Raw genomic sequence first — 22,235 nt, forward strand, 5'->3', positions numbered from 1 at the left:
TCTTATATAGTGAAAGTTTAAAATTATTCACTATTTTATACAAATAAATGTTTTTAAAAGTCAATGTGACACCTCGGACTCGTATCCGGATCGAGTACGGGTTGGGGGTGTTACATTAGGAGTCTATCCTAGCTCGTTGTAACCTTCGCAGGGCGGTAATGAGTTGGGAGGAGGAGCTTGTTTGAGCTACGGTCTACCTTAGGGGTAAGTCGTTGATTTCCCTTATTCTTAAGGTAGTTCGTAATGCTCTAATATATTGTACTTGGGAAGAGAGGAATGCTAGACAATTATGTGGCGTGTCTTGGGATCATCATGTTATCTTTTATGTTATTTGTGATATTGTTCGGATTAAGCTTGTACATAGAAAAATTGATGGGAGGAATAATGTAAATAGAGAGCTTTGTGAGAGCTGGGCTATTCATTGTAGGGTATTTTTTTTTTGTTGGATATTTGTTTTGTTTGTAGCAGTTTTTTTCCTTCTTGATAAATACAGATAAGAAAGGATCTAACCCAAAAGTAACCAAAGAATCAGAAATTTTGAAACCCTATTGACCCAGACCATGCGTGTCAAGTGACTGCATAAATTTGCCAATAATATAGGGGCAGACCCTGGCACATAAATGGTTGGAAAAAAAATAGGGTACCTAAACAGCAATCACAGATCAAGAAAACAAACACAGCAGAATCCCAAATGCAAAAAGGCAAATACCAAAACTCCATGAGTCAAAAGCAGAAATACAGGCAGAATTGACCGATGGAACTGGCTCCGAATTAGTGGTGGTGTTGTGTCCTGCTTTGACTTGGATCCCAAACCTCATTCCGCCAAGGCAATGACCAGTTACATTGCAGACGAACCAATATTTCTTTGATTCATTCAGTTTCACTTTATCTTCACCACTCTCGTACTTTGCTAAAACTCCACTGCTCGATTCACATGTTCGATACGTAGATTCCGTCACTTCAAAGGCATTGTGTTGCCCCTTGTTATATTTGAACTCTACAACACATATGGACACACAGGTTAGCATATGTTGACGTATTTTGAATAGGGATGCAAATGAATAGAGCCTTTGATGAATTGTTTGTGAATAGTTCATATTATATTCATTTATTAACTTAAATAAACAAGTGTGAACAAAACTTTTATGTTCATTTAATAAACGAAAAAACACGAATAAAAGTGTATTCGACTCGTTTATGTTCATAAACAAACTCATTTATAAGCTTGTTTATCAAATCTTTTATAACCTCATTTACTTGGTTCTCTTTTTTTTTAAAAAAAAATTAAAACCGGTAAATATAAGAATTAAATTGAGCACATGGCGAACTATAGAGTTCAAACTATAAAGTATAAGAAACTTAAAGACTAGTAGTTTAATTGTACTATTTTTCTCTAACTTGAAAATAAACTATCAAATTCCAGATCATAAAAACGTTTCAATTAACACTAAATAAACATATTAGCGAAGATATAAATGAAAATATTGCCATACCTTAAATAAATATATTCATAAACACTAAACGAACATATTAACGAAGATATGAATGAAAATATTGTCAAATGTTAAATAAACATATTCATACACACTAAACGAACCAAACACGTTGATTTACATTTTACACCCTTGATTTTTGTATTAAAAAATCTCGACCGAAGTCGGGATTTTTTAGGAGTCCAGAATGGAATTATAAGTTTCTGGGATGAGTTGATGTACAATTGCACCACTAGCTTAATTGCAAACCTTGTCAAACACATAGCCGGAAAATCAAATCGGAAAAATGGGTTTGAAAGGAGCAGTCAGTGGCATACCTAGTATGTCGCCGACGGTGAAATTGTATTTCGCCGTCCAGGACGCATAGTCAACCTCCGAGTTCCATCCGTTTTCGTCGCCAACGTTGTAAACTTCAGATACGGCACCGTTGAAGAACGAAAACAAGATCATAAGAATGATAACTGGGAATCTAACATAACAAACAATCTTGTCTTCCATGGCTTTGAAAGCAACGAAAATGATGATTTCTTTTTTGGAAAGTCGGATGTACTATGATTTTAGCGTCAACTAGTTGGGGGATATGTCATCATCAATTATTTTTAATAAATGAAAAAATGATAAATGTTTAATTCACAATTTGATCCCTGAATTATACATTTGTTTTCATTTAGAAATTTGATTTTTTTTAATTTATTTTGACACTATTATTTTCGTCCCAATTTATGCAAAGAAAGCTGTCAAAAAAACATCACATGTACCCTCTTCTTATTAGACTCACCTTGAAATTTTCTTTGAAAATCACATTTAAATCGAATTTGATATTACGATCATGAGAAAATCGATATAATTCAAACATCAAATAGTGAACAAAGATAATCATAAAATACAACTGGCACTGAATCATTAGAATAAATGGATTCCGAGCTCTGAGCAGTGAAAGGAAGAGTTGTATAGTTAATGAATGTGGTTTGGACAATGATTGAAGGTAGGGGATGCTTCAAACAAAAGATACAAGTATATAAAGTCTTTGATACCTTTATGTGATAAGGAGTAGACAACGTGGGCACAAAGTATAAATTAAATACTTTGATATAGAAGAGGTTGGTTGTTTTTGGGTTGGATGGTTCAACATTTAGACAACTCCAATTAGAAAGTGAACGTAGACCTAAAGCGAGTTAAATAAAGGTACCCCACTTACCCATAAGTCTTCTATAGTTCCAGCTTAACATTTATCAATTCTTAATTAAAATTTGTTCCATCTTCCCCTATGATATGATTTGCAGGCTCTTGCTCCTCTTTCTCCTTGTGGAGTTTGATGTGGTGTGGGGGTGGGGGAGGACCCAAGTGCATAGCAAGGCGCAGAGTAATCCTATGATGTGATAAAATATATACCCCATGCAAACATAATTAACACAAAATGAGAATACAAGATACTTTCTTTTGATTGTAAAATAATGTTTATTTAGAGTTTTTTGAACCATTAATAACACACACATACGAATCCTCTAAAGAGAACATCACTAACTTTTACTACTTAGAAAACTCGAAAGGATTCAAGAATACAAGATACTAACGTTGTGTAGTTCATGCCTTTCTGCAATAATAGGGGCTTTCCTAGAAGTAGGGATGTAAAATCGGGTAATCGTTCAGGTTTCAGTCAGATCCTGTCAGATCGGATAAAATCGGATACAGGTCAAGTCAAGTAAATTTGATGATTCGACTCGGATCAGGTCAGGTCCAGGTCAAATCAGGTCGGATCATTTTCAGGTTGATTTGACACTAGGTACAGTTCGGGTTCAGGTCGGGTTACTTTCAGTTCGGATCGATGCCAGTTCAGGTCCGGAGCAGTTAAAAAGCAGGTTAATTCAGGTTCGGACGGACTTCAGGCGATCTCGTTCAGATCGGGTCACATCATTGGCATATAAAATTCATGTCGGATCTCTATCAAATACAAATTGAGTTCAAATCGGGTTAATTTTTATTTTTGGATTAATTATTTTCGTCTTTTGCGAACATTGAATTGTAATTTTTAATTGTATATGATTTAGAGTAAATTACTAAGAATATAAATAATCATGGTTCAATTTTATGAAAAATACAAATTTAAGAATTAAATTGAACAAATATGAAATTACAAATTAAAATTTAAATAAATTAAACAACACACATTGATGAGTGATCAAATCGAAACAATTTTAAATTGTGTGGTTGAAATTAATACAAAAAATACTAAATTATACCCATTAAAAAAGTTATGAGCCAATTAAAAAATATAAATAAGTAATAAGTATGGGTCAATTTCAGATGCAAATATAATTTGGAGGACTAAATTGATAAAATATGAAATTACAAATAAAAATTTAAATAAATTAAACAACACACATTGATGAGGGATCAAATCGAAATAATTTTAAATTGTGAGGTTTAAATTAATGCAAAAAATACTAAATTATACCCATTTAAAAAGTTATGGACCAACTAAAAATAGAAATAAGTATGAGTCAATTTCAGATGCAAATATAATTTGACCAAATATGAAATTACAAATAAAATTTTAAATAAATTAAACAACACACATTGATGAGGGATCAAATTGAAATAATTTTAAATTGTGAGGTTTAAATTAATACAACAAAGTACTAAATTATACCATTTAAAAAGTTATGGGCCAACTAAAAAATTAGAAATAAGTAATAAGTATAGGTCAATTTCATATGCAAATATAATTTTAAGGACTAAATTGAACAAATATGAAATTACAAATTAAAATTTAAATAAATTAAACAACACAAAGGGATCAAATCGAAATTATTACAAAATGTAAAAAAATACTGTAAAATGGACTAAATTGCATTCATTTCAAAAGTTGAGAAAAAATTGAAACAACTATAATATATATATAATATAAACTATATAGTTTATATATAAAGTATATGTATTATATATTGTAACAATCCGAATATTTACAAAATAGTATTTAATTGAAATTGGAGGTTAATTGTGAAAATTGGTGAAAATTTGGGGACTAAATTGAAAGATTTTAAAACTTGGAGCTTATTTTAGAGTTAAAGAAAATTCAGGGACTAAGCCCTGAATTTAACCAAAAAAGTTAGGTAAGTTTGGGGTTATATGTTATATACGTGTGGTTTCTGTTTCAAAAACAGAAAACCACACTCCCAAATTCCTTTCCCCCTATGCCGGTTTCCGACTTAGATCCCGACGCCGTCCGAATTTCGATCGTCGTTTTGAAACCACCGTTGTGTTCATCATCGAGCGAGAAACAAACCCTTCAAATTAATTAAAGCGAAACGCTGCCAAACGTCGGGAATTTCAAGTCAAAGTCTCGACGTTTTATTAAGCTCGATCGCCGGGAAAATCTCAAATTCTTCACCGATCGTTGCTCCGTTTACGACACCTCCTGCACCATCGTGTTCCTTGTGTCGTTGCGAGTTCGCCAGTGTCAACCTTGTTCGCAGTCGGCGGCGGCGCGTGAGGAGGTGGAGTAGTCAAAGATTCGGCCGAGTTGAAATTCGAGCTCTCCGCCGTTCAAAAATTTGAACCGATCGTTGTAAGTATCTCGAAATCGCTCAAAATAATTTTTGGAAAATTTTCCATAATTTTTAGACCCCCGGAGGAGGTCTCACGCGCCACACGCGTCGCCGCAGGGAGAGTGAGATGCTGGAAAACCGGTCTGACCCGAATTGACCCGACCGACCCGACCCAACCCGACCCGACCTTTGACCCGACCGTTGTCCGTGACCGTTGACCTCCTTTGACCAAAACTTAAAATGGCTTTGACTGACCATTAAACGACCGTTAATCTTTTCCGAGTATACCTATTCTGATAGTTTTCGACGTTCCAAATCCGTTTCCGAAGTCCGCTTCGTCAAATTCTAACCCGAAGGCCTCCAAATTGACGGTCAAAGTGGTTGACTTTGACTTTGACCAAGAATTTAAATTTTTGAAAAGTCATACTTTATATTTTTCGACGTCCTGATTCCGATTCCGCAATCCGTTTAACCAAATTCAAACTCGAAATCCTCCAAATTGATTGTCAAATCCTGAAAATACTTATATACTTAAGAATTTTAGCTTTGAACAATTAAGTAAGATTTGGGGCTGATAAATTATTATTGTTTGAAGGTACAAGAGATTCTCTGGATCGTTCCACAGTTCGACCCAGCTCTTCTAGATCAGTTAAACCACGTGTGCCAGTATTCACCCATAAAACCCATAAATTTTATGATTTTAGAGATTTATTTATGTTACCCATAAGTAATATAGGGTTATTATAAAATAGGTTCGAAAACTGTAGCAGGGCGTGGTGAAACCAGCAATCAGTAGATCTACTATTTGAACCTATTATCGAGGTGTGTTCCCTAATTATTACTGAACTGTTTTATTGGTTTTAATATAAGGTACACTGAGTTCTTTGGTTACTGTTTTATTGATGCACTAATTTAATGTGATGATTTATGGAATTTGTGACACGGTGAAATTGAACTTTTGGATTGAATTACAATAGTATAGATCTGATCAAGCTAATAAACAGAATGGGCCTAATGTGACTCTTGGGGCCCCAAGATACATTAGGTTGGCTTCCCTTGCTGTGTGCTTAGGGTAAGCTATATGGACTTGGACTTACGGGACTAAGGATACAAGCTCTAAAGCTTATCCTTAGGTTGGCTTTCTTTTTGCTATGTGCTTAAAGTAAGCTATATGGAAAATAGTTTTGGGAACTACTGATGGTGTACAAGAAAAGGGTTTAAACTATGATTTTCAAAAGTTAAACTCTTTTATGAATTTATGAGATTTACTGGACTATGATTTGTTTAATGTACCTATGTTGATTTTAAGGTAATATTGGGACACACTGAGCCTAGCTCACCTTTCGAAAATGTTTTTTTCCCTTTCAGATACTGTTGGTTAGATATCTCGGTTCGAGCACTTGGAGGATCAACATATCTCTTGAAGTATATCTGATTGTAATGTTTTATCTTGCTAGTTGACTTTATTTTGGTGACATTGACCTTATTTTAAAGTATCGTATTTTAGTATGATGACACTTTTACTATTACTGTTTGGTTTATTGTGATTTTGATTTTGAAGGCTTGTTTTAAATTAATTTATTACTTATTAGTATTATATTTACAAGTTGGGTTTTGATAGTATAATATCATGTCATTTATAATGTGATTTTACAATGATTGAATAACGGTTTCAGAAAATGTCTTTAAGAATCATGTATGTGATCCACTAGACTTAGTCGAAACGCATAGGCCGGGTCTAGGGGGTTACATTTATTGGTATCAGAGCTTTTGTTTTTTAACCCTCGGACTGTGTATGAGTCCACATTAAAAATATGGTTTTGAAATATTTTAGAAAACAAGTTACGAAGGCCATGTCACAAGTTATTAAGATTTTAACTGTGTTCGAGACTCCAAGTGCTTGTCTAACCCTAAGTTTTATCTCTTGTAGTAAACTCGAGATCCACCAAAAAAATGAGTGCTAGACGTGGTCGTCGAACTAGCCGTGGACGAGGTCGAGTGGCTAGATTTGCAGATCTGATCGATGAGATACGGGTAGATCCCCCATCTCCGATAGGTGATCATGCTCCTACGACCCCAACGAATCTGCCTCCTGCCGCTGGTATTGGCATGACTACACCAATCATAGGAGCGACGAATATTGAGTCCGAGCCTACCAGAGTTGCATTGGATGAGAATTTTGGTAGACAGTTTCTGTAATTAATACAGGGAGTAGTCAGAGCTACTGGTGTTGTATCCGAGGTTCCTATTTCATAGACTTTGATTGCCAATGGAGTTAGAACTTTTGGGGGACAGATTGGTGGAGCTCCTACTGAAGTTGAGGATTGGCTACAGGATACAGAGAGATGCATGGATCAGTTGGGTTTAGACTTAACTAAGAGATATCAGGGTGTTGTGGCGATGTTAGATGGTAATCCCTACACTTGGTGGGAGTCAGTGACCAGTAGTGTTCCTACCGATCGTTTGACCTGGAATTTATTTAAGGATCGCTTTCAAAGTCGTTTTCTGGGAGAGCGCTACTTAGCTCAGAGACGTCAGCAGTTTCAAGACCTGGTTCAGGGAGACATGACTGTTTCTGAGTATGAAATCGAGTTCTTGAAGTTGCTGAAGTATGGATTCAGTATGGTACCTACTGAGAGAGATCGATGTAGTAAATTTTCCCTTGGACTCAGATACGAGCTGCGTAGACAAGTTGTAACCCATCAGGATGAGATATTTGATGTGCTGGTGGGCAGAGCCAAAGATGCTGAAGAGGTGGAGGTTTTAGCTTCTGGTAGAGAGCGTGTTGAACATGAACGATCTAAGAAATTTTCAGGCCCGATGGAGTCATCAGCACAGTCCGGGAAAAGGACTCGTACTTCAGTCCCTCAGAGAAACAATACACGTTTCAGGCCTGCAGCGTCCTCACCGTTAGTTGGCAGTCGAGGTGGTTCCTCGTCGTATTATCATGGGTTCCTCTGTGAGTATTGCGGTAAACAACACACAGGAAAGTGTCGTAAGAAGATGGGTCTTTGCTATCAGTGTGGATCTAGTGGTCATTATTGGAGGGATTGTCCTCAACTAGCTTTGTTTGAGCAGACCGCTACCCAGACTCCTGTACGTTCTCAGACTACAGTACAGACTCCAATTAGAGATCGTAGCCAAGTAAAGGCTCGTGGTTCAGCGTCCATGACTGACAGTAGAGCCCGACCTCAGCAAAATAGAGGGCCAACAGTTTCTGAGGCTAGACAGCCAGCTTTGGTTTATGCCACTAGACGTCGGGATGACAAAGATGAGCCTGAGGTTATTGCATGTACATTTACTATTTATTCTATCCCATACTTTGCATTACTGGACAATGGCTCCACTCACTCCTATGTATCGAGCTCGATATCTCGAAACCTTCAGATTCTGATCGAGAACACTGAAAATACTGTTACAGTTACGAGTCCAGTAGGACAAGCGGTATTAGTGAATAAAGTATTTCGGCGTTGTCCTCTCGAGGTTCAGGGAGAAATTTTTCTCGCTGATCTTATGGAGCTTCCTTTAGAGGAGTTCGATCTAATTCTTGGGATGGATTGGTTGAATAAACACAAGGTAAATCTGGATTGCTAATACAAGCGGGCTACTCTAAAGACTTCAGATGGTCGGACTATTATGTTAATTGGTGAACGGCGTGGCTATCTCTCCAATATAGTTTCAGCAATGGAAATTGATCGTATGATCCGGAAGGGATATGAGACTTTCATTGCTTGTATTTTGAACACTAAAGGTTCATTATCCACGATCGAAGAGATCCGTACAGTTAGCGAGTTTCCTGATGTCTTTCCAGAGGAGTTGCCTGGTTTACCTCCTGATAGAGAGGTAGAGTTCGAGATAGAGACTTATCCGGGATCTGCACCTATTTCTATGGCAACTTATCGCATGGCTCCAAAAGAACTTAAGGAGTTGAAGGTCCAATTGCAAGAATTATTCGATCGAGGATTTATTTGGCATAGTACTTTACCATGGGGAGATCCAGTTCTGTTCGTGAAAAAGAAGGATGGGTCACTAAGATTATGTATTGACTATCGGAAGTTGAACCAGATGACGGTCAAGAATAAATATCCACTACCCAGGATTGATGACTTATTTGATCAGTTGCGAGGAGCTACTGTATTCTCTAAGATTGATCTTCGTTCGGGGTATTATCAATTGAAAGTTAAAGGATCTGATGTTGCAAAGACGGCCATTCGCACTAGATATGGTCATTATGAATTCTTAGTGATGCCTTTTGGTTTGATGAATGCTCTTGCAGCTTTCATGGATTTGATGAATAGGGTGTTCCGACCATATTTGGATCAATTTGTGGTGGTCTTTATTGATGATATTCTGATCTATTCTCGTACTGAGGCAGAGCATGACGAGCATTTGAAGATCATTTTGCGGACTTTGAGAGAGCATCGTCTATATGCCAAACTAAGCAAGTGTGAATTTTGGCTTCAAGAAGTGTCGTTTCTGGGGCATATTATTTCTGCGCGAGGTATTCAGGTCGATCCAAGCAAGATCGAGGCTATTGTGAATTGGAAACGACCCAAGAATATCTCTGAAATTCACAGTTTCTTGGGCTTGGCTGGTTATTATCGACGTTTTGTTGAGGGCTTCTCGATCATTGCTTCTCCTTTGACAAATTTGTTAAGGAAGAATGTACCGTTTGACTGGGGTGAGGCACAACAGGAGAGCTTTGAGAAATTAAAGGCGGTATTGACTCAAGCACCATTATTGATTCAACCAGAGTACGGGAAGGATTTTACAGTGTATAGTGATGCGTCACACTCAGGACTCGGCTGTGTTCTAATGTAGGAAAGTAAGGTGGTGGCTTATGCATCCCGTCAGCTGCGACCGCATGAGTGTAATTATCCTACTCATGATTTGGAGTTAGCAGCAGTGATTTTTGCCTTGAAGATTTGGAGACACTATCTTTATGGAGAGAAGTGTTACATTTTCACGGATCATAAGAGTTTAAAGTATCTTCTGACCCAAAAGGAGCTTAATTTGAGACAGCAACGCTGGCTAGAGCTTCTAAAGGATTATGATTACGTGATTGATTATCACCATGGTAAAGCTAATATTGTAGCGGATGCTTTGAGTCGAAAGGCGGTAACAGAGTTGAGATCTTTAATGGCCAGGATGAATTTATATGACGATGGCACTCTGTTAGCAGAATTACAAGTTAAGCCAACCTTGGTTGATGAGATCAAAGCTAAGCTGCCCCTTGATAGCTCCTTGATTTCCATCTTTGAGCAAGTAGAGCAAGGGACAAGCTCAAATTACGCCCTTGATCATAATGAAGTTTTATGCTTCAAAGGTCGGTATTGTGTGTCTGATGATGCTGAGTTGAGGCAGACTATCCTTATGGAGGCTCATAGTAGTCCATATGCTATGCACCCCGGTGGAGATAAGATGTATCAGAATTTGAGAGAGAGGTATCATTGGGTCGGCATGAAGAAGGACATCTCGAATTTTGTGGCGAGGTGTTTGACTTGTCAGCAAGTTAAGGCGGAACATCAACATCCATCAGGTTTGTTACAACCTATCAAGATTCCTGAATGGAAATGGGAGCGTATTACTATGGATTTTGTTACTGGTTTACCTATGACTCCTTCAAAAAAAGACTCAATTTGGGTGATTGTTGACAGACTTACAAAGTCAGCTCACTTCATTCCTGTACGGGTAAATTATACGTTGGACAAGTTGGCGAGGTTGTATATTTCAGAGATTGTTAGATTGCATGGTGTTCCGTTATCTATCATTTCAGATCGAGATCCGAGATTTACTACAAGATTTTGGAAGGCGCTTCATACGGCTTTGGGTACGAGATTGGATTATAGTACCTCCTTCTACCCACAAACTGATGGTCAATCTGAGAGAGTAATTCAGATTCTGGAGGATATGTTACGGGGTTGTGTAATTGATTTTCATGGTAGTTGGGAGAACTTTTTGCCTTTGGCTGAATTCGCTTATAATAACAGTTACTAGACCAGCATTCATATGGCACCCTATGAAGCACTCTATGGGCGTAGGTGTCGCACCCCGATTTGTTGGACTGAGTTGCGTGATAGGAAGACTTTGGGACCTGAGTTAGTGCGGGAGACGGAAGACACAGTCAGATTGATCCATGACCGTCTGAAAGAGGCATTTGATAGGCAGAAATCTTATGCAGATCAAAGGAGGAAGGATATATAGTTTGACGTTGAAGATCAGGTTTTTCTCAAGGTATCTCCATGGAAGAAAGTATTGAGATTTGGACGTAAGGGTAAACTGAGTCCGCGATTTATTGGGCCGTATCGTATTCTGAAGAAAGTTGGACCTGTTGCTTATCAGCTTGAGTTGCCTTCCCATCTTAGTCGTATTCATGATGTTTTTCATGTGTCTATGTTAAGGCGATACCGTCCAGATCCAGATCACATCATTCAAGTTGATGAGGTAAAGCTGAGACCTGATTTGTCATATGAGGAGGAGTCCATCCAGATCTTAGAAAGAGATGAGCGAGTTCTTCAGAATAGGCGTATTACAATGGTCAAAGTTCAATGGAGTAACCGAGGCCCCTCAGAAGCTACTTGGGAGACATTGGAGTCAATGGAGGCTCAGTTTCCTCAACTATTCTTATAAGGTAAATTTCGAGGACGAAATTTCTTGTAGAGGGGGAGAATTGTAACAACTCGAATATTTACAAAATAGTATTTAATTGAAATTGAAGGTTAATTGTGAAAATTAGAAAATATTTGGGGACTAAATTGAAAGATTTTAAAACTTGGAGCTTGTTTTAGAGTTAAAGAAAATTTAGGGACTAAGCCCTGAATTTAACCAAAAACGTTAGGTAAGTTTGGGGTTATATGTTATATACGTGTGATTTCTGTTTCAAAAACAGAAAACCACACTCCCAAATTCCTTTCCCCCTACGCCGGTTTCCGACTTAGATCCCGACGCCGTCCGAATTCCGATCGTCGTTTTGAAACCACCGTTGTGTTCATCATCGAGCGAGAAACAAACCCTTCAAATTAATTGAAGCGAAACGCTGCCAAACGTCGGGAATTTCCAGTCAAAGTCTCGACATTTTATTTAGCTCGATCGCCGAGAAAATCTCAAATTCATCACCGATCGTTGCTCCGTTTACGACACCTCCTGCACCATCGTGTTCCTTGTGTCGTTGCGAGTTCGCCGGTGTCAACCTTGTTCGCCGTCGACGGCGGCGTGTGAGGAGGTGGAGCAGTCAAATATTCAGCCGAGTTGAAATTCGAGCTCTCCGCCGTTCAAAAATTTGAACCGGTCATTGTAAGTATCTCGAAATCGCTCAAAATAATTTTTGGAAATTTTTCCGTAATTGTTAGACCCCCAGTGGAGGTCTCACGCGCCACACGCCCAGCCGCAGGGAGAGTGAGATGCTGGAAAACCGGTTTGACCGGTTTCGACCGGTTCAAACCGGTCTGAACTAGTTTGATCGGTTCGAACCGGTCTGAACCGGTTTGACCGGTCTGACCCGAACCGAACGACCCGACCGTTGACCGTTGACCTCCTTTGACCAAAACTTAAAATGGCTTTGACCGACCATTAAACGACCGTTAATCTTTTCCGAGTATACCTATTCTGATAGTTTTCGACGTCCCGAATCCATTTCAGAAGTTCGTTTCGTCGAATTCAAACCCGAAGGCCTCCAAATCGATGGTCAAAGTGGTTGACTTTGACTTTGATCAAGAATTTAAATTTTCAAAAAGTCATACTTTATGTTTTTCGACGTCCTGATTTCGATTCCGCAATCCGTTTGACCAAATTCAAACTCAAAATCCTCCAAATTGATAGTCAAATCCTGAAAATACTTATATACTTAAGAATTGTAGCTTTGAAAAATTAAGTAAGATTTGGGGCTGATAAATTATTATTGTTTGAAGGTACAAGAGATTCTCTGGATCGTTCCACAGTTCGACCCAGCTCTTCTAGATTAGTTAAACCACGTGTGCCAGTATTCACCCGTAAGACCCATAAATTTTATGATTTTAGAGATTTATTTATGTTACCCATAAGTAATATAGGGTTATTATAAAATAGGTTCGAAAACTGTAGCAGAGCATGGTGAAACCAGCAACCAGTAGATCTACTATTTGAACCTATTATCGAGGTGTGTTCCCTAATTATTATTGAACTATTTTATTGGTTTTAATATGTGGTACACTGAGTTCTTTGGTTACTGTTTTATTGATGCACCAATTTAATGTGATGATTTATGGAATTTGTGACACGGTGAAATTGAACTTTTGGATTGAATTATAATAGTATAGTTCTGATCAAGCTAATAAACAGAATGGGCCTAATGTGACTCTTGGGGCCCCAAGATACATTAGGTTGGCTTCCCTTGCTGTTTGCTTAGGGTAAGCTATATGGACTTGGACTTACGGGCCTAAGGATACAAGCTCTAAAGCTTATCCTTAGGTTGGCTTTCTTTTTGCTGTGTGCTTAAAGTAAGCTATATGGAAAATAGTTTTGGGAACTACTGAGGTGTACAAGAAAAGGGTTTAAACTATGATTTTCAAAGGTTAAACTCTTTTATGAATTTATGAGATTTACTGGACTATGATTTGTTTAATGTACCTATTGTGATTTTAAGGTAATATTGGGACACATTGAGCCTAGCTCACCTTTCGAAAATGTTTTTTTCCCTTTCAGATATTGTTAGTTAGATATCTCGGTTCGAGCACTTGGAGGATCAACATATCTCTTGAAGTATATCTGATTGTAATGTTTTATCTTGCTAGTTGACTTTATTTTGGTGACATGGACCTTATTTTAAAGTATCGTATTTTAGTATAATGACACTTTTACTATTACTGTTCGGTTTATTGTGATTTTGATTTTGAAGACCTGTTTTAAATTAATTTATTACTTATTAGTATTATATTTACAAGTTGGGTTTTGATAGTATAATATCATGTCATTTATATTGTGATTTTACAATGATTGAATAACGGTTTCAGAAAATGTCTTTAAGAATCATGCATGTGATCCACTAGACTTAGTCGAAACGCATAGGCCGGGTCTAGGGGGTTACATATATATAAAACTATATATTTTATATTTATATTATTATATACTATATATTATATATATATATACTATATATAAACTATATATACCATGTATAAACTATAATACTATATAGTTTATATATGAACTATTGAACTATATAGAAACTACATAGTTTATTAATATAAATTATATAGTTTATATATAAATTATATATGAAATATGTATAAACTATACAATTTATATTTATATATTATGTATAGTTATAAATAATATATATTGTATAAATTATATAGTTTATTAATATAAACTATATAGTTTATATATATACATGGTTTAAGGTTTAGAGTTAATTTATGGAATTATATATAAATTATATAGTTTATAGATAGTAGTATTTAAACTATATATAAACAATATAAACTAAAATTATATATACTATATAGTTTATATATGAACTATATGTATAAACTATATATATAAACTATGTAAACTATATAGTTTACATATGACCTATATATATAGTTTATTAGTGAACTATATAAACTATTTATATAGTATATATATTATATATATATAAAAATTATAGTTTATATTTATATACTACATACTATAGTTTATATTTATATACTATATTTTATACTATTTATATAAGCTATAGTTTATAGAAATCCTAAACTATAGTTTATATAAATATATAGTTTACAAAAACACTGTGCATAAATTATATGAAGTAATAAATTATATAGTTTATAAAAACCCTAAACCTTAAATCCTAACTAAATACTAAACCTTAAATCTATAAACCCTAAACATTGTGCATAAACAATAGTTAATATATGTAACCTATAGTATATGTATACATGTAAACTATATATGTAACTTATAGTATTTGTATGTACAAACTATGTATAGTATATATAAACTATATATATATAACCTATAGTATATGTAAATATACAATCTATTTATATGTTATATAAACTATATATGTAACCTATAGTTTATAAACAATAGTTTATATATTAGTGTACTATATAGTTTATACTTTATAACCTAGTGTATATAATTTATAAACTATAGTTTATATTATTGTACTATATAGTTTATATTAATGTTAATTATCTTAACTATAATTTATATTAATATAGTATATAGTTTATAAACTATATTATATTAATATTAATTATATTAACTATAGTTTATAAACTATACTATATAATTTATAACATATAATTTATATTAATATTAATTTTATAGACTATAATTTATATTAATATTAATTATAATATATAATTATTTTAATATTAATTAAATAGTTTATTAATATAAATTTTATAGGGATGAAAATACGTGCCAAAACCATTTTCTTGCCCGCTCAGCATCCAAAAGGAAGAGAGTCCATCTTATTTGCCACTTTTCGTCTAAATCCTTTACTTTTTTGCTCTCAGGTGCAAATAACAACTATAAAATAGTAGACGAAAGATAAATGGCAGAAATCGAGAAAGAAATAGAATCAATAAGAGCAGCTTCGAGCGAGGTGTCTCGTCAGCTCAAAACCCTAATCGATGCGAATGATTTGAATTTTCTCAGGCACTTGCAGCTCCTCATTACTTTCCCCTTATTAGAATATTAGAATATTAATAAAGATTAGTTAGTATTTATTATTAGTTTGTTATAATTTATTGCTTACTTGGGCTATATAAGTCATAATTTTTTATGAGATTTATGTAGAGTGTTATTCAATATTCAATAAAAAAAATTCTGTCATCTCTTTCTCTTTTTACATTTCCTCCTTTCACGTTTGTTGATTCCATGACTATTTTCTCACATGTATCATTCGCTAAAAGATCTTGGCATCGTTTTATCTTCCGTTATTGCGCTTTCTTCCTTCTATTATTGTGTACATATTCTGCAGAAAACAGATTTGTTTTCCCCTTGTTTTATCTTTTCAACTGCATTCTTCTTCTTCAAGTATTTTCAGAGATCTACTGAAATGACTAAACTCGGACCGGACTTGTCTCCGCATCTCGTGCCTAGTCCTGACTCTCCACCAGCAATGAAGAAGATTCAGTCGCCGATGGTACTACGTTGCATATTTCTGCCGCTATCTTGTTTGCTCATCACGGTTTCCTTTTCTAACGATTCTTGGTCAGTTTGGTTATCATTATTAGTTCAAGAAAGAAAACCCAGTGGAAACAAGATTCTTAATGAAGAATATGTCGCCTACAAGCAGCAAGATTGTGCGTTGGCATCTTGGTTGCTCGCATCAATTAGTCCCTCCATTTTACCAGGTTTGGTTCGGTGTAAGTCTTCCTTTGATATTTGGCAAAAGTTAGAGCAAATGTATTCTATTTCTTCCACCACCAGGATTATGCACTTATATTGTTCGCTGAAAAGCCTAAGAAAGCGAGATCACACCATGCGCGAATATCTTGACCAGATTCAAGCGATTTACGATAATTTGGCAATTTGTGGGCATACTTTATCTGAAACGGTGCACATATCAACAATATTATCTGGTTTGCCTCTAGAATATGAATCGGTTGTGGCGGTCATAACATCTAGTCAACAACCGTATAAACTAGATGGGGTGTGCAGTGTGTTGCTCGACACAGAAGCTCGCCAGCAAGATCAACTAAGTCAAAGTATATTTTCAGTTAACTTGGCGCAAGGTCAGATACAAAGTCCAGGTTCAATTCTTTGTCAACGTCAAAATTTTAATTCATTAAGCCCCTCAACTCAATTGGTGGAAGGTAATACTGCTATTGTTCAAGGTCAGAGTTCTTTTTCTTCACCATCAGTTGTTCAGAATCAAGGGGTTCAACAAGGTTCTTATCATCAAGGCTCTAACCAAAACAATAATTCATCTTATCAACAATCTCGCACATCGACACCACCGTATAGAGGAAGAGGAGGTCGTGGCCATGGTGGTTGCTCTCGTCATCAATGTCAACTATGCGGAAAGATCGGTCACTTAGTCAATCGATGCTACTACAGGTTCGATGTGATTTAGATTGTGTTTTTAGTCTTAAGAGTAATAACCTTGCCTCGATTAATCATTGATATTATGAGCATACTGAAGTTCAAAATATTGGCAATGGCTGCCTACAAAATTCTGTTCCAACTTTGGTAAATTCTGCAATTGCTACTATGCATGGGTCACCTGTTTTATCAGGAAATGTAAATGCAGCATGGTACCCTGATTCAGGGGCTATTAATCATCTGACACCAGATGAAAACAATGTTAATAACTTTGGTCCATATCATGGCCAAGAGATCGAAGGTCGAGAAATACAAGAACGGAAGGAAGCATCGGCACTTCCGATTCAAGTCGAATGGAAGGAGGCATCGGCACTTCCGTTTCCGATTCAAGTCGAACGGAAGGAGGCATCGGCACTTCCGATTCAAGTCGAACGGAAGGAAGCATCGGCACTTCCGATTCAAGTCGAACGGAAGGAAGCATCGGCACCTCCGAGTCAAGTCGAACGGAATGAGGCATCGGCCCTTCCGAGTCAAGTCGAACGGAAGGAGGCATCGGCACTTCCGATTCAAGTAGAACGGAAGGATGTATCGCACCTTCGTTTCAAGTGTTCGTCTTTTCATCAAGAAGGTTGAAGAAGTCGGGAGAATATTAGAATGTTAATAAAGATTAGTTAGTATTTGTTATTAGTTTGTTATGATTTGTTGCTTTCTTGGGCTATATAAGTCGTAACTTTTTATGAGGTTTATGTAAAGTGTTATTCAATATTCAATAAGAAAATTTCTGTCATCTCTTTCTCTCTTTACATTTCCTCTTTTCACGTTTGTTGATTCCATGGCTGCTTTCTCACACCCCTTTTCTTTTTTCTTTCTACGTTTTTTTTTCTCTATTTATATTTTTTAATAAGTTTGGATTTGATTCCCGGCGTATATGATAATTCGTTTTTGTATGTTCTGTTGAGAAGTTCATTTGTTTGCCATAATTACATAGTAAAACTGTACAAAGTTGAGTTTTTTCTTTCTATTGCAATCTAAAATAAATAGTGATTATTTTGTATTTGAAGAGATGCTATGTAGATACGAATGCATATGTCCATGCTCTATATCCATGCCCTTGTCTCGAGGACTAGAGTGAACAGGGTATGGCTCCTGGCATGTATCCAGAGAGTGACTTAGAAGAGTCACGTATCAAGCTGAATCCACTTTACATGTTTGTTCTGTGGATAAATTTTTGTCCCGACAGAAAACAGGAATAGTGTACTCTACCAAAACGATTATGGATTTATTACAATTGAATGTAGTGCAAACTATCTTATATATACTGTTATGTTTTTTCCTTGATTTAGATTGCAAAAATAGTAGCTTAGATTTGAGTAGCAATCTTTATTCCTGTATTATTATAGGTCTTTTTTATAATTTGATTGTGTGCCATAACTTGCAGCTTGGGAAGGCTACAAGACAGCAATGCGGTCTTATCTCATTTTAACGAGTACTCAGAACATTGCTTTGCTGAGGTTTCCAGTGACTTTTCAAGAAATACACGCATGTTAAAATCTATGAAGTCAGACCTTGATTATGTCTTTCAAAAGCTCAGGTAGAAGTTATTGTTTTAACTTTTAGTTGGCTATATATGAGATTTTCAGTAAATAAGTTATTTTCTTTTTATAGTGTTCTATGATGAGTTGATGACATTTAAAGTATGATATATGTGAAGATTCTTAAATGTTTATTCAGATCTAAGCTCTGCAGTTTCCTTGTATAATTTTCAAGACTATGGGGATTGTGTCCAGTGACTGGTCATGGTAACTATTTTCGCCTTATTATCTGGCTGTTGTACTATGCCAATATAGAGTTCGCACAACTAGCTTTCCTAGACTCATTTTTTTTTTTTTGATAGGAATAGAGTGCCTTAGGATTTTATTGATCAATGGCACAGAACATAAAATACAACCAGAAGACAAACTAACAAAACCATAAAATTTACAGAACACTTAAACAAACCCCCTATACGACCAGACCTCTCATAAACAATAGCATAACTATCACAGTTCCAACAACCTCTATAAAACAAGACCCTACTGAAAACCCTCTAAGACAATTATAAATATTCATTTCTGTATTGTTAGATATATATCAGCGAAATTGGGAAATGTTTTTAGTACTTTTTGTATAAATGTAGCTTAAGGATGCGTTCCATGCATTGTTAGGCCTTCTCTAACCTCTATTGAATAAGCATAGACATATTTTCCCCTAAAAGTTACATTTGATAACCCCTTAAAGAAAGCATAAACTGATTGTGATTTTTAGAATTACAGTTCCTGCTTCAATTAGCAATGTTTAAATGCCAGGATAAACATTTCACTCCTGCTTCAATTAGCAATGTTTGAATATCAGGATAAGCATCTCAGTCTGCTTTCCAGAATCCTCTATGCCTATTTTTCTGTATGGATTTATACTTTTCAACATATTGCAGTTTTCTGACTTGAGTCTGCACAACGTACTTATATTTAAATCCTATCTAATCCAGAAAGTCTCTCTCTCTGTCTCTCCCCCCTGTTATTTATGTTTTTCTACAAGAGCATGAAGGCAAAAATTATGGCTACCTATCCAGATGCATTTCCGGATGAATCAACTAGGGAAGTATTTGACCAAAGACCGAACCTAGAAGTGCCTCAGTAGCTTTGCTATGGAATCTCCAGGTCTTCCTGTGCTTATCCTCCTTGAGCTGTATTAAAATTGCACTTCCCAACATTAATCTGGTGCATTTTAAGATTTTATTATTGTAGTGTTTTCTACATGGAATGAATCTGGATTGATTGATGAGAAAACTGAGATCTTCCCTTGTTTCTATTATTATATGTACTTCTACAATGGTTGTATGCAATTATGATATTTACCTCTGTGTTGGTTGATAATGCATGGGAAAGAAAAAACACGGGAAGCTGAGAAAGCAGTCTGTTTTATTAGTTTATCATGTGTTCATGCATTATTTATTCTTGTCTGAGAATACTTTCAATGATTTTTGGTCGGTTTAGAGCATTATACAAAGGGTTAAGGGTTGTATGTGAAGACAGCTTTTCACATGATGCATGGCCAATTTGGTTGGTTTGGTTTGGTGTGTCCTCGATTTTTTATTATTTCTGGATCAAGTTGATCTAAGATTCAGGTTCCTTATAATTTCAAGTTTATTTGGATTATACAAGCTTTAGTCATTTTGGATTGTCTTAGGTTTAATTCATTCGAAAGCTCAATTCAATTAATGGAAAGGTGATGGAACAAATTAACAAGTTCTTGATAAAAAGTGCAGGCTTACGATTTAGTATCATCAGAAGGGAAGGGATTGGCAAATGGCTTCGGGTTTGTGCTACTGGCTGCCTTTGTATTGTATGTTTTGCATGTATATAATGAGAGAGAGGAAAGAAACAAAACATAAGAGATAGGAAACTGAACACTTTGGTTTGGAATGGATTTACATTACATTTTCCTATAAAACAAGCAGATAAGAGGAACTAAAATGCATCAGGATGTTTATGCAGTCGATGAATTACCTGTATTTGTCGGACGAATCCATTAATAAGTTGTGATACAAGTACTATTTATAATTCAATCAATCTTAGGACTATTGCAGGGTTCATCTTTCTTATTGAAGGTTATTTGACAACTTTCAAGATGTGAAAATAAACTCACTCGCAAATCATACAAGCAAGAATGTCTCTAATTAAGCTGTCTTGTGCTCTACTTTTAGTCGAGGATGATGGTTCCTTGTAAAGACAAATGATTTTGTTGAAGTCTCTTGATAAAACCATCCACTTTGCTTCTTTTTGTTCTTTCCGTGAGTAGCCACTTTGTTCAGTTTTCTAGCAATGCCATGTTTTGTTTCAGGGATCTCTACATTTAGAGGGTAAATAATCACTAGTTTATTAAAGGTTGTCTATTGTTCAGGGGCTTGCAAATGCTTTCACTTGTTCTTGGCTCAGACATCACCGATGCATCTGTTGCTGCTATTGCTTCAAGCTATTCTAGATTAGAATTGCTTGATCTAAGTGGGTATGTTTTGCTCCAGCTTTAATTAGTTTTTTCGTTTATATGTGTTGGTTTGAAGGGATTACTTTTTATTAGTTATTCTTTGGCTAAATATTCTCGATACTTGCTGCTTCATTTCAGGTCTAGCATCAGTGATAGTTATTCTGATCAAAATTCTGACATTGAAGTTTCAAATGTATTGAACAATAAACTGCACCTTATGTACCAGAAGTTTATCATCAAACACAGTCGACTATTCTTAATGCAGGATACTTGCTGAATTGATGCAATGATGTTTGTTGAATTGATACATTGATGCTTGCCGGTTGCTGTTGTTTATTATTCACTGATGCCTTGTAAATTATTGTTGTTTGCCTGACTTAAATCAATTTTTGAACCTAATAAATTCTTATCTAAATAGTTACTCATGTGGAATTATGTTGGTGGTATTTTAGCTTTTGAAGCTAGAAAGTTGCCCATAATTAAACATGTTGATAGCATTTAAGTATAAAGGCTCGATGATGATATTTCTAGTAGTATAGCTAGGCTTTTAGCCTTGTAAAACCTTAGCTATAAGATTTGAGATCATTTATTCCAACATAAATTTATTTTGTTTAATTGATTTTATTGTAATTTTAGTGTTTTCAACTGTAATAAAATTAATTTCATTTATAAATTTTTTGTTTTAGTATTTGTAATGTTATTCAAGTTTCAAATCTTTAATAAGTTCATCATTTTAACTAATATATATTTTTATTTTAAAATTTTAAGTTAAGTTATACTTAAATTATTAATCAATTTTAATATTAAAAATAAATTAGATTTATGAATATTTTAACTCAATTCATATAATTTAATAAAATCATGTTCAATAAGACAATGTTTAAATTTAATTTAGTGATTATAAATAAAATTTATAATATAAGAATTATAAATAATATAAAGAATTAGAATTAATATAAAAATCAAATTTATAATATACAAATTATAATTAATATAAAAACTAAATTTCAAAAAGTAATCATATTAATTTAATTATTATAAGTTTATTATAAATTTAAAATAACATAATTATATTAATTGTAACTTATTACTTATAAGTCTGGACAATATCAAATCCCTTTAACAACATGTCGGATTATTTACAGGTTGA

The 22,235-nt window shown here is 35.1% G+C and overlaps 1 protein-coding gene across 1 annotated transcript; it reads right to left on the reverse strand.

Annotated features, from left to right (window-relative positions):
• Positions 1-634: 634 nt before the first annotated feature.
• LOC120145171 (mavicyanin-like) lies at positions 635-2,038 on the reverse strand. The gene is made up of 2 exons (XM_039159063.1): positions 1,811-2,038; positions 635-997 (listed from the first exon to the last, which is right to left on the reverse strand). Exons 1-2 carry the CDS (start codon positions 1,989-1,991, stop codon positions 663-665), a joined length of 516 nt encoding a protein of 171 aa, XP_039014994.1. The 5' UTR covers positions 1,992-2,038; the 3' UTR covers positions 635-662.
• Between the last annotated feature and the right edge of the window lie 20,197 nt (positions 2,039-22,235).

The sequence above is a fragment of the Hibiscus syriacus genome, unplaced genomic scaffold (genome assembly GCF_006381635.1).
Source record: "Hibiscus syriacus cultivar Baekdansim isolate YM2019G1 unplaced genomic scaffold, ASM638163v2 tig00110893_pilon, whole genome shotgun sequence".
NCBI classification, from domain to species: Eukaryota; Viridiplantae; Streptophyta; class Magnoliopsida; order Malvales; family Malvaceae; genus Hibiscus; species Hibiscus syriacus.